We start from the raw sequence: 12,851 nt of genomic DNA on the forward strand, positions 1-12,851 counted from the left end.
CAGCGGGTCGCGTCACACAGGATGCGTCATCGTGACAGTGACATTGAGTGAGCATCCGACGCTGTGATGGTGTTGAGCCCCCTGTAGTCTGATCCTTCTTTAGCACCAGGACTACAGGTGAGGCCCACGCGTTTTTGGACAATTGAATCACCCCCAGTTACAACATCTCATCAATCTCCTGGCTCATGACATGCTGCACCTCCACAGAGATCCGATAGGGTGTCCGCCATAGGGGGGCATGATTCCCGGTGTCCACTTCATGGACCGCTACCTCAGTCCTTCTGGGTCGGTTGGTAAACACAGCCCGGAAGGGTTGCAGCTGGGCTTGCAGCTGCAACCACTGGGTTGGGTAAAGCACGGCGCTTACCTCCACGTCCTCTATGGACCCTTCTGCCTTAGCTTGGGCCAGAAAGTCCAGGAGGGGGTCTTCCTCCCAGTCCTCGGGCAGGTTGCAGACCTGTAGGATGCAGGCTTCATGTTCTTGATGAGCCTTCATCATATTAACGTGGAAGGTCTTGCACCTACTCCGAGCGTGGTCAAGCTGTCTGAAGCTTATCCGGTACGGGGACCAGCACCCACACCTTCTGACCCACCTGGTAGGTCCGGGCGTTTTGCTCCTACCAGTGCTTCTGGTCAGCCTGAGCCTGCGCCATGTTGTCATGCACCAACTGCGTCAAGGTCTGCATCTTGTCACCGAAGTGCATGACATACTCCACCATGGACACTTCCGAAGTGCTTGGCTCATCTTCCCAGGATTCCCTTACAAACCTAAGGCATCCCCGGACTTGCCTGCTGTACAGGAGCTCGAAGAGGGAGTACCCCGTTGAGTAGTGTTGAGCATTCCGATACCGCAAGTATCGGGTATCGGCCGATACTTGCTGTATCGGAATTCCGATACCGACTTCCGATATTTTTTCAATATCGGAAGTCGGCATCGGAATCGGAAGTTCAAAGTTGATTGACAGCCTGACGTCATCATGATGCGCGGTGTGTGCGCATCATGATGCGCCGTCATTTCGGGCCTTCCGGGGGTCTCTGCCGGCCTGCCGGGGGGCTGTGTGGACTGCCCGGGGTCTGTACCGGCCTGCCGGGGGGCTGTGCCGGCCTGCCGGTGGTCTGTGCACCCTGTGGGGGTCTGTACCGGCCTGCCGGGGGGCTGTGCCGGGGGGCTGTGCTGATGTCCGGGGGTCTGTGCAAGCATCGTCCGATGGGACTATAAGTCCCATCTGGCGATGCCTGCTACCATGACAGTGATTGACACATTAGCCAATGATGGGACAGTAGTAGTCCCATCATCCGGCTAATGTGTTAAATGTTAAAAAAAAAAAAAAAAAAATACTACATACATACTACATACATACTACATGCATGCTACATACATACTACATGCTACATACATACTACATATATACTACATGCATGCTACATACATACTACATGCTACATACATACTACATATATACTACATGCATGCTACATACATACTGCATGCTACATACATACTACATATATACTACATGCATGCTACATACATACTACATGCTACATACATACTACATATATACTACATGCATGCTACATACATACTGCATGCTACATACATACTACATACATACCACATATATACTACATACATACTACATGCATGCTACATACATACTACATACATACTACATACATGCTACATACATACTACATGCTACATACATACCACATACATACTACATGCATGCTACATACATACTACATACATACCACATATATACTACATACATACTACATGCATGCTACATACATAACACATATATACTACATGCATGCTACATACATACTACATGCTACATACATACCACATACATACTACATACATACTACATACATACTACATGCTACATACATACTACATATATACTACATGCATGCTACATACATACTGCATGCTACATACATACTACATACATACCACATATATACTACATACATACTACATGCATGCTACATACATACTACATACATACTACATACATGCTACATACATACTACATATATACTACATGCATGCTACATACATACTACATGCTACATACATACCACATACATACTACATACATACTACATACATACTACATGCATGCTACATACATACTACATGCTACATACATACTACATATATACTACATGCATGCTACATACATACTACATACATGCTACATACATACTACATGCTACATACATACTACATATATACTACATACATACTACATGCATGCTACATACATACTACATGCTACATACATACCACATACATACTACATACATACTACATGCTACATACATACTACATATATACTACATGCATGCTACATACATACTGCATGCTACATGCATGCTACATACATACTACATACATACTACATGCTACATACATACCACATATATACTACATACATACTACATACAATACATTCATACAATACATACATAGACATACAGTACATATAACATAGAGTAACATACTTACCAATACTTGTCACATTGTTCCCCGAAGCCATTGTCTTTTACGGAATAAATATTAACATAACAAACCACAAAAATACTCACCCACGATCTGAAGCAGTCCACGAGTGTGTCCCACGACGATCTTGGGTAGAGAACTGCAGCATCTGCTGATGCTGCCGTTCTCTACGGGCTGCAGGAATCCAATGACGGAAGGTAGGTATCCTTCCGCACTGTATTCCTCCACCACTTAAAAAAAAAAAAGTCCCTAGTCTCACTTTATGCCATTGCTGCGTGGGAAATGTCCCATCATTGGCTAATGTGTCAATCACTGTCATGTCCCATCATTGGCTAATGTGTCAATCACTGTCATGGTAGCAGGCATCGCCCAATGGGACTTGTAGTCCCATCGGACGATGCCTGCACAGACCCCCGAAGCCTGCACAGACCCCCCGCAGGCCGGCACAGCCCCCCGGCAGGCCGGCACAGCCCACCGGAGCCTGCACAGACCACCGGCAGGCCGGCACAGCCCCCCGGCAGGCCGGCACAGCCCCCCGGAGCCTGCACAGCCCCCCCGGCAGGCCGGCACAGCCCCCCGGCAGGCCGGCACAGACCACCGGAGCCTGCACAGACCCCCTGGCAGGCCGGCACAGCCCCCCGAAAGGCCCGTACAGACCCCAGAGAGGCTGTACAAGGCAAAAACAGGGTTTTTCTTATTCCGATACCGGAAGTCCCATAGACTTGAATGGGACTTCCGGTATCGGAATCGGCGATACCGATACTTTTTATTAAGATCGGCCGATCCATTCCGATCCAATACTTTGAAGTATCGGACGGTATCGCTCAACTCTACCGTTGAGGCCTCCGGAACCGCTCGGTAAGCGAATAGCAGGTGTGGGAGCTTGCGCTCCCAGTCACATCTTTGGGTCTCAACCAGAATTCTTAGCATCTGTTTGAGGATACCATTGAAGCGCTCACATAAATCATTGGTTTGGGGGTGATATGCAATCGATACCAGACGCTTCACCTGCATTTTCTCACAGAGAGCCTCCATTAGGCGAGACATGAATTGGGTCCCCTGGTCAGTAAGCATCTCTCTTCGAAATCCTACTCAAGAAAAGATGGCCAACAGGTCATCTGCCACCTTATCCACCCTGGTTGAGAACAGAGCCACTGCCTCCGGGTATCGGGTAGCATAGTCTACCAGAGTAAGGATATAATGCTTTCCAAAGCTGATGGGTACAGCCAGTGGGCCCAAAACATCCACTGCGATCCTCTGAAAGGCTCCTCTATCACTAGCAAAGAGATCAAGGGAGCCTTGGGAACAGGCCCTGACTTCCCCACTCTTTGGCAGGTGATACAGGAGTGGTAGTAGTTGGCTACATCTGGTAAATCATTGTCAGATAAAGCATGCAAATTCACATCACTATCATTAGTATTAGCATTACCCTCAATGTCAGATCGGGGAGGGGTGTCAGGGACATAATACGCGAACATTCTCCCCAAACCAGTCCCCGACAAAACGTCGGTGGGCAAGTTTTTGGACAACCCCACTTCCTTCACCCCGCTCTTGGCACTCCAATATATAAACATCCGGGCCATCGGCAAGGGACAGCAGATAAGCCCAATCCTGGTGACAGTCAGGGTTTTCCCTGGAATAATCTCTTCAGGGGCCACCAGATCGGGTCGGATGAGTACACGTTCAGCCCTGGTGTCCTTGAGGCCTATAGTGACAAGGCTGCCCACGGTGACTTGCTGAAAATTTTCCCAGACCCTTCCAACCGCCCCACCCACAAAAAGAACTGCTGCATTAGGCCCTGAGGCCTTGGCTGGGGGTTCTTCTGCTTCTCTGGAGAAGTGGCACTGAGATGTCCAGTCCGAATGCAGGAATAACACTTGCGAGGGTCTGCGCTGGCAAAGGGACAGGGCCTCTGGTGAGTCGGCTGGCAGGGGCACTGGTGTTGGTTGATGGCTTACCCCCTTTCCAGCTGGTGGTGACTGGCTTCGGCACTTCAGGTTTACGGTTGGCCTTGTAGGTGTCGGCGATCTGCGCTGCTTTATCCTCGTCTTTTGGCTCCCGGTCCATCATGAACTATCGCACCTCAGCTGGGCAAAGATGTAGGAACTGATCTTTTATCATCAGGTCCCTCAGTTGGTCAAAAGTGGTCGCTGACAGTCCTTGGACCCACTGGTCAAAATGGGTCCTGAGTCCATGCACTACATCACTGTAACTGTTGTGTGGGCCACATTGGAGGTTTTGGAACTTTTTGCGGTAAACCTCAGGCATTAGCTGGTACTTCTTTATCAGGGCCTGCTTGATGGCCTCATAGTCTCCATCTTGGTCTGGAGGGAGAGAAGAAAACACCTCCAGAGCTTTCTTTTGAGCCCTGGGGTTATATATCAGGCCCATTGGTCCCCATCTTTAGAAGGGAGAAAAACGGAGTAACGGATCCAAAATATATGCAAAAGTATAAATTTTATTAGTACTCACATCAAGTGCAAACAAATGTACAAGTTGACTAAAATGGGGGGGATAAACCCCAATGATACAACAATCAGGACAGACAAGGACAGGGTACATAAAATGATACCAGTGCTCCAAATCTAAATGGCACAACGTACAGTCAGCCCATGGGCATTGCACATAACAGACATATGTCTAATAGTACGAGATAATCAAATACGGCATACTCAATTGAATGTGTATTGTACATAGTTGTACATATCTAGAGCGCCAAAAAAAGGGTCAAAAGGAGTCAATGTGCAAGTCCAATGGACACTGAACAAAAATGAATGACATGTGAAACGATTCTAAATGGTTAATAACATGTATATCAACATATCAAAACTATGCAGTTGTGCCAGAAATAACCCGGGAAACAACCCAGATGACCGAAGTGTAAAAACAAGTAAAGACAGGCTGCTTACCGGGGAGCAGAGGAGATGAAGGCCCATACAATGACCCCCGACGCGCGTTTCGCGCCCGCCACAGGCGCTTTATCAAGGTCCCCATGCAGCTGGTACTGTCTGCAGGCTTTCTCAAATCCCCACGGAAAAATGTCCAAGTCCCCGTCCTTTTCCATCACTGTCCAAGTCCCCGCTCTGTGGGGTAGATGGTTTTACCCGGAGTCGGACCAACTGTAGTTCATGGTCTCTCCGAGCTTGGGCCTCGCGGCCTCTCACTGGGCTTGGGCCTGCCGCTCGGCTCTCTCGGCCTTTCGCTGGGCTTGTGCCTGCCGCTCGGCCCTCTCCTGGTATTGCTGTATCAGCTGCAGACATCCATCACGATCGTCTGCGTGGAGTTGCTCCAAGGCCAGCCGCAGGTGGGGGTCCACACTACCCTGGTTGCGCGTAGGGCTGGTAGTCACTGGTTGGACCTCCGCAGCAGCACCACCTGCGCTTGGGCCAGCTTCTGGGTCACCAGGGCTCTGTTGACGGACTGGCTCTGCGGCACATTGCATCAGTGCAGCAACTAGTTGGGCCTTGGTTTTACCTGTGGAGTCAATCCGTTAATGCATGCAAACAAGAGTGTCCTTGGACTGCTGCTTATACCAGGCCTCTCCAAACATAGCCATAGTTACCAAATAAAAGATAAGGACAGAAAAACGAAGAGAAGGGGAGGGAATAACTGCTATATACACTGTATTGTCTCAGAACTAATAAACACTGAGTTTGTTCTCCAAAACATTTTGCGCAGGGTCCTCACAAGAACCGTGCAAGTTTTTAGTGAGAGGAATGATTGCTCAAACCAGATCACTAATTCTCTATTATGCCACCGCTCTGCCATCAATATGTCATGAACCAGGGGTGTGTAGTTACCCCCAGTTCGTCAAGGATTTACTGTATCCCACTTTCCAGTTCCGGTTTGGAACTTGCAGCTCTCTGGCGCCTCCCTTACCCTCAGGTCAGTCAGGGAACTACACCTAGGATAAGTAGTCACCAGAAAGGCTGCCTTGCTGTGTACTGGCTATTGGGCACTCTGCAGTGAGGGTGGTATGTATATCCCCAGTCTCAGGCAGGAAATATACATGTAAAGCCTCCGTCCGTCACTGCCAGAATCTCCCAAATACCCCAGAACACACTTTCCTGCCACCAGTTCCTGGTTCTACAATAAAATTAATATCAGGTCACACGGTAGCGTAGTTTAGCACGCAGGACGTGGAAATACGTTTATAGAGCAAGGAAAACGATGCTAGTAAATTTTATAGATTTACTCCAGAAAATATAGGCAATGTTTAACAAAAATATAAAAGATGTTACAAACGAAACAAAATACAGTATATACAGGCAATTACAAAATAAAAAAGGATTAAAAGATGTACTTACACTTATCAGTCATTGGCACGCCATGTGGAGGAGGGGGGAGGGGAACCTTCCCAGAGCGACAGGTCAAAATGCACAGCTTTCCATAACGGGTTCCCCAGGCAAAAGACCTCCCTTTGTCTGGGCCTCTGAGCTTTAAGGTACTGTCACACTTAGCGATGCACCAGCGATATGACCAATTACTTACCTGTCAGACGAGGCGATCCTGACGTCCTCCCGCCCGCATCCACGCGTCGCTCGTCGGCTCCACAGGAAGCCCAGCAGGAAGCTGATGACGAGAAACGGTCCAGGACGTTCTCGAGCGATCAGCGATAACCAGCGGGGGAGCGGTTGGAGGTAAGTATCAGACGTAGCGATATCGCTAGTAATATCGCTATAACATCACATAAACCAGTGACGTTATAGCGATATTGCTAGCGATATCGCTTAGTGTGACAGGCCCTTTATACCTTTGCCCAGAACTAAGGGTCATCCCCCTGGATCACCTCATAGGGTGACTGATTATGGCCCCCTTAGAAAGTTATTAGGAAACTTATGAGTCATAACTCTGGCCACGAGGTTTGCAGAGTGACAGCAGGACTATCATTTTCCTTATTACGAAATTCCCCTTCATTTAAGTCTAAACATGCTGTGGCTGTGTGGCTCGGTCGGGTAGAATTCAGTTACTCGGATTCTGGTGATTGCCGAAGTTTCAAAACCCACCTGTGGATAGCTTTTATGATGTAGATTCCAAAAATATAGGTTTCCTACTTCTATGCCCAATCTGCGCTATTATATACCAGTTTGAATGAACAAATAAACTTCCAAAACCATGTGCTTTTAAACAAAGGCTGGTTCAGCTGATCACACCACATTCCCGAGGGAGGGGAAATGAGTGGTCTAAAATTACACAGGCAGACTGAGGGGGCATGCAGCTGTGAAGGGGGGTTGGTGAGCTCAGTGTACTTTACAAACCAATGGGGGGAAGGGGCTGCATGTTATTCTGAAACCAAGGAGCTGCAGGCGATTATCTGTAGGTGTACTTGAAACAATAAGAATTACATCATATTTCCTGACATATATAGTGTCAGTTATTAGTATATACAGATAGTATTGGACTCCCTTTCAGAGGTTGTTCTACAATGGTAATTTACGAATAATATTAATATAATATCAGCTAGGGATGTGATCTATTGTCCCATGAGACACCAGGCATGCGATCTATTGTCCCACTAGACACCAGGGATGTGATCTATTGTCCCACGAGACACCAGGGATGTGATCTATTGTCCCACGAGACACCAGGGATGTGATCTATTGTCCCACGAGACACCAGGGATGTGATCTATTGTCCCACTAGACACCATGGATGTCATCTATTATCCCACGAGACACCAGGATCATGATGTATTGTCCCAGTAGACTTCAAGGATTAAACCTGTTGATTTACATGTTTTCCATCTGTCTCCCTTTCAGGTTATGGTCGGATGGCACCTATCACCAAGCTGGGGAGAGTGGCCACCATGCTGTATGCGGCGATTGGCATTCCACTGATGCTTCTGCTGCTGGCGGATCTTGGTGATATCCTCGCTGTTTTCATGTCCCAGGCATACAACTCTGCTCTGGACACATGGCACCGATGTTTCTGGCATAGAGCCAGCTTCTTCCGTAGCCAGAGTCATCTCCCAGAGAGGTCGGCTCCTCCGTCCACTATGGTCAGCCTCATATCCATCAAGGAACCACTGAATATGACAGACATCCTGAAGAGCCAGGCCCCGGTGAAGAACAGCTTCCTGCAGCTCCGAAACCTGGACATATTTGAGCTGCTGATATTGAAGAACACTGAAAAGGTTTTACCCAAAAAATGTCAATTTATGAGGTGCTACTCCTGCCCTGAGCTGGAAATGAAGCAGACCCCCCATCCTGCTCTACTGAACTTCGACAAGCTTGGTGCGGAGCTGGAGAAGCTGGATGTGCCCATCCTGGTCATCATCCTGGTGGTGATGGCCTTCATCATGCTGGGGGCCCTGATCCTGCCCTTGTGGGAGAAGGAATGGACCACACTGGAGGCTTTCTACTTCTGCTTCATAACGCTGACCACCATTGGATTTGGCGACATTTTTCCTGATCACCCGAAGTTTTTCCTGCTGCTGTCGGCGTACACTGTGCTGGGCATGGCCATTATCTGCATGGCCTTCAAACTGATGCAGAAGCGGATGGTGTCATTTTATAAGAAGTGCGTGACTTGTGTGAGCGTGAGGAAGGAGCACGGGAGGCCCATTGGTCAATCATAGATGGCGCTGGCACAGAGATGTCACATTATGCTCTACACTAATTATGCCAGTGCGCCTGCCAACGCCAGAAAGTCATCTGTAAAATCTGAAGGTCCTTGTGCATGTTCCCCCATAAAGAACTGTGGCCTTACACCCTCGTGCCTGGGCCAGATGATGATCTCCGGCGTTATGGCGGGCACAGGGTGCGGCACGTAGTGGTAACATTGCAGCATGCTTCGCTTTCTATTTATGAAGGTACATCTAATATATAAAGCTCAATGTGGCTGTGTATGTGTGTGTGTCCGGGATTGGCATCCGCACCGTCACAGCTACAGCCACAAAATTTGGCACAGTCACACGTCTGGACCCCAGAGCGTCATAGTCTATGTTGTGAGGCGAAATTTTAACCCCGCGCGTTCCAATTCACCAAACAATTTTGCCCCTATCTACATAATGGGGTAAAAGTGTGTGTATCAGCCCCGCCCCTCATTATGATGTCATAATGGTTGCCATGGTGACGATGATGTCTTAATAGGTTGCAATGGTGACAGTTATGTCATAACGGTTGCCATGGTGATGATGTCATAATGGGTATATGGGCACGGGACTATGGGATGGAGGATATGTATGACGTGTATATGGGCATGGGACTATGGGATGGCGGATATGTATGACGGGTATATGAGCATGGGACTATGGGATGGAGAATATGTATGATGGGTATATGAGCACGGGACTATGGGATGGCGGATATGTATGACGGGTATATGGGCACGGGACTATGGGATGGAGGATATGTATGATCGGTATATGGGCACGGGACTATGGGATGGAGGATATGTATGATGGGTATATGGGCACTGGACTATGGGATGGAGGATATGTATGACGGGTATATGGGCACTGGACTATGGGATGGAGGATATGTATGACGGGTATATGGGCACGGGACTATGGGATGGAGGATATGTATGAAGGGTATATGGGCACTGGACTATGGGATGGAGGATATGTATGACGGGTATATGGGCACTGGACTATGGTATGGAGGATGTGTGATGAGTATATGGGCACGGGACTATGGGATGGCGGATATGTATGACGGGTATATGGGCATGGGACTATGGGATGGAGGATATGTATGACGGGTATATGGGGATGGGACTATGGGATGGCGGATATGTATGACGGGTATATGGGCACAGGACTATGGGATGGTGGATGTGTATGATGGGTATATGGGCACAGGACTATGGGATGGCGGATATGTATGACGGGTATATGGGCATGGGACTATGGGATGGTGGATGTGTATGATGGGTATATGGGCACGGGACTATGGGATGGCGGATATGTATGACGGGTATATGGGCATGGGACTATGGGATGGTGGATGTGTATGATGGGTATATGGGCACGGGACTATGGGATGGCGGATATGTATGACGGGTATATGGGCACGGGACTATGGGATGGAGGATATGTATGACGGGTATATGGGCACTGGACTATGGGATGGAGGATATGTATGATGGGTATATGGGCATTGGACTATGGGATGGAGGATGTGTGATGAGTAGAGTTGAGCGACTTTTGGTTTTTTAGGGTCACGTTTCGTTTCGTGAAACCCGACTTTTCCAAAAGTCGGGTCGAGCAAGATCGTCCGATTATAGGGAAAAGTCGGGGTCGTCCCGAAACACGAAACCCAATGTAAGTCAATGGGGAATAAAAGTCGGCAGTGAGAGGAGGACAGGAAACACACCTACAGTGCCCATTTGAATGCCAAAAGCATCAATTCTTCTTACTTAAGCTTGTCAACCTTAATTAACTTCATAATACAAGTTACGCACTGAAAAATGGGGGTTATTTGGCTAAAGTTGTGGGGGGGGGGAGGGCTGGCTGCAGGTTTTCATGTGCCCTGGGCGAAAGAGCGCCCCTTTAACACATACCACAACTCATCATGCTCCGATACGGCAGATAAATAGCGGTATAGTACAATGAAAAATACCTCACTTTTTACATCTCATGACGAGGCCCATCTATTTCTCCATACAGAATCATTGGTCCCATATAATGTTTGAAACAGTATATGATGAGCTCCACATAATGCTACAGTATATGTTGGTCCCCATGGATGAAGCTCCACTGTCTTATGGGCCCAAATAATGCTCCAAACATAATGGGCCCCATTTCTAATGCTCTAGTGTATAATGGGCCCTGTAAATGCTGCTCCAGTGTCTGATGTCCACCTTTGGAATGTTCAGTGTATGGTGGGCCCCATCTATCATTCTCCAGAGTATAGTGCTCCCCAAAAATTGCTGTCCCAACATTGAAAACAATCAAATAAGTCTCCTCGCTAGGGAATCCCTGTACTTCTCTGGACAGGTGCTGTAGCTTGCTTAACAGCTCGCCAGCCGTTCTCACGCCCAGTATGGATTGCACGTGATTGCACCAAGGTTAGAAAGGGTACCGTATCCCTGGATAACATGTATGGATAGCGTACACATTCAAAATATATGTCTCAGAAGGCAGGCTCAGACGGTGTCAGGCCCAGTATGGATTGCACGTGATTGCACCAAGGTTAGAAAGGGTACCGTATCCCTGGATAACATGTATGGATAGCGTACACATTCAAAATATATGTCTCAGGAGGCAGGCTCAGACGGTGTCAGGCCCAGTATGGATTGCACGTGATTGCACAAAGGTTAGAAAGGGTACCGTATCCCTGGATAACATGTATGGATAGCGTACACATTCAAAATATATGTCTCAGGAGGCAGGCTCAGACGGTGTCAGGCCCAGTATGGATTGCACGTGATTGCACAAAGGTTAGAAAGGGTACCGTATCCCTGGATAACATGTATGGATAGCGTACACATTCAAAATATATGTCTCAGGAGGCAGGCTCAGACGGTGTTAGGCCCAGTATGGATTGCACGTGATTGCACAAAGGTTAGAAAGGGTACCGTATCCCCGGATAACATGTATGGATAGCGTACACATTCAAAATATATGTCTCAGGAGGCAGGCTCAGACGGTGTCAGGCCCAGTATGGATTGCACGTGATTGCACAAAGGTTAGAAAGGGTACCGTATCCCTGGATAACATGTATGGATAGCGTACACATTCAAAATATATGTCTCAGGAGGCAGGCTCAGACGGTGTCAGGCACAGTATGGATTTGACGGCCCAGATTACACAGCGGAGGAGCAGGGAGAGGTAAAGATTGCAAATGCTGGGGCCCTGCCCAAGCAAGGGGGGCCTACTCGTGGGCGTCGGTACTGGCACTGGGCCCCTCATAGTACAGCGGTGTGTCTGACGGCGGGTGTGCACCACCACCGTCAGAGACACTTGATTGCACTATGAGGGACCCTGTGCCAGTGCCCACGCCAAGAGTCGGCCTACCCACCTGTCCAGGGCAACGGCACTCGCACGGTGTCGTGCGGTAGGTGGTGACCCCAGCCATGGGGGGGGAGGCAGCACAGTTAGGGAGTTTTAGAAAGTGGCATATGTTGATGTTGGACATTCAGCTGATGCAAAAGGCGAAATAGGTGAAGTACCAGGAAGAGGTGGACCAAAGCAAGCCATTTTTCTGTCACCCTATGTGTCATCAGGGGAAGGTGGGACAAAATCCTTGGAAACCCATGCGTGGTTCATTTTAATGAAGGTTAGATCATCCACATTTTGGGTTGACAGACGGGTCCTTTTTTCTGTCAGGATTGATCCAGCTGCACTGAAGACTCTTTCCGATAGCACACTTGCAGCTGGGCAAGCGAGCTC

The 12,851-nt window shown here is 48.3% G+C and overlaps 1 protein-coding gene across 1 annotated transcript; it reads left to right on the forward strand.

The window, feature by feature from the left end:
* Window positions 1-8,025: 8,025 nt before the first annotated feature.
* On the forward strand, window positions 8,026-9,224 carry KCNK18 (potassium two pore domain channel subfamily K member 18). The gene has a single exon (XM_073559898.1). The coding sequence runs from the start codon at window positions 8,286-8,288 to the stop codon at window positions 9,090-9,092; it is 807 nt and encodes a 268-aa protein (XP_073415999.1). The 5' UTR covers window positions 8,026-8,285; the 3' UTR covers window positions 9,093-9,224.
* Window positions 9,225-12,851: the final 3,627 nt, after the last annotated feature.

Source organism: Dendrobates tinctorius, unplaced genomic scaffold, assembly GCF_039654945.1.
Source record: "Dendrobates tinctorius isolate UK_male_01 unplaced genomic scaffold, ASM3965494v1 ptg000279l, whole genome shotgun sequence".
NCBI lineage: Eukaryota > Metazoa > Chordata > Amphibia > Anura > Dendrobatidae > Dendrobates > Dendrobates tinctorius.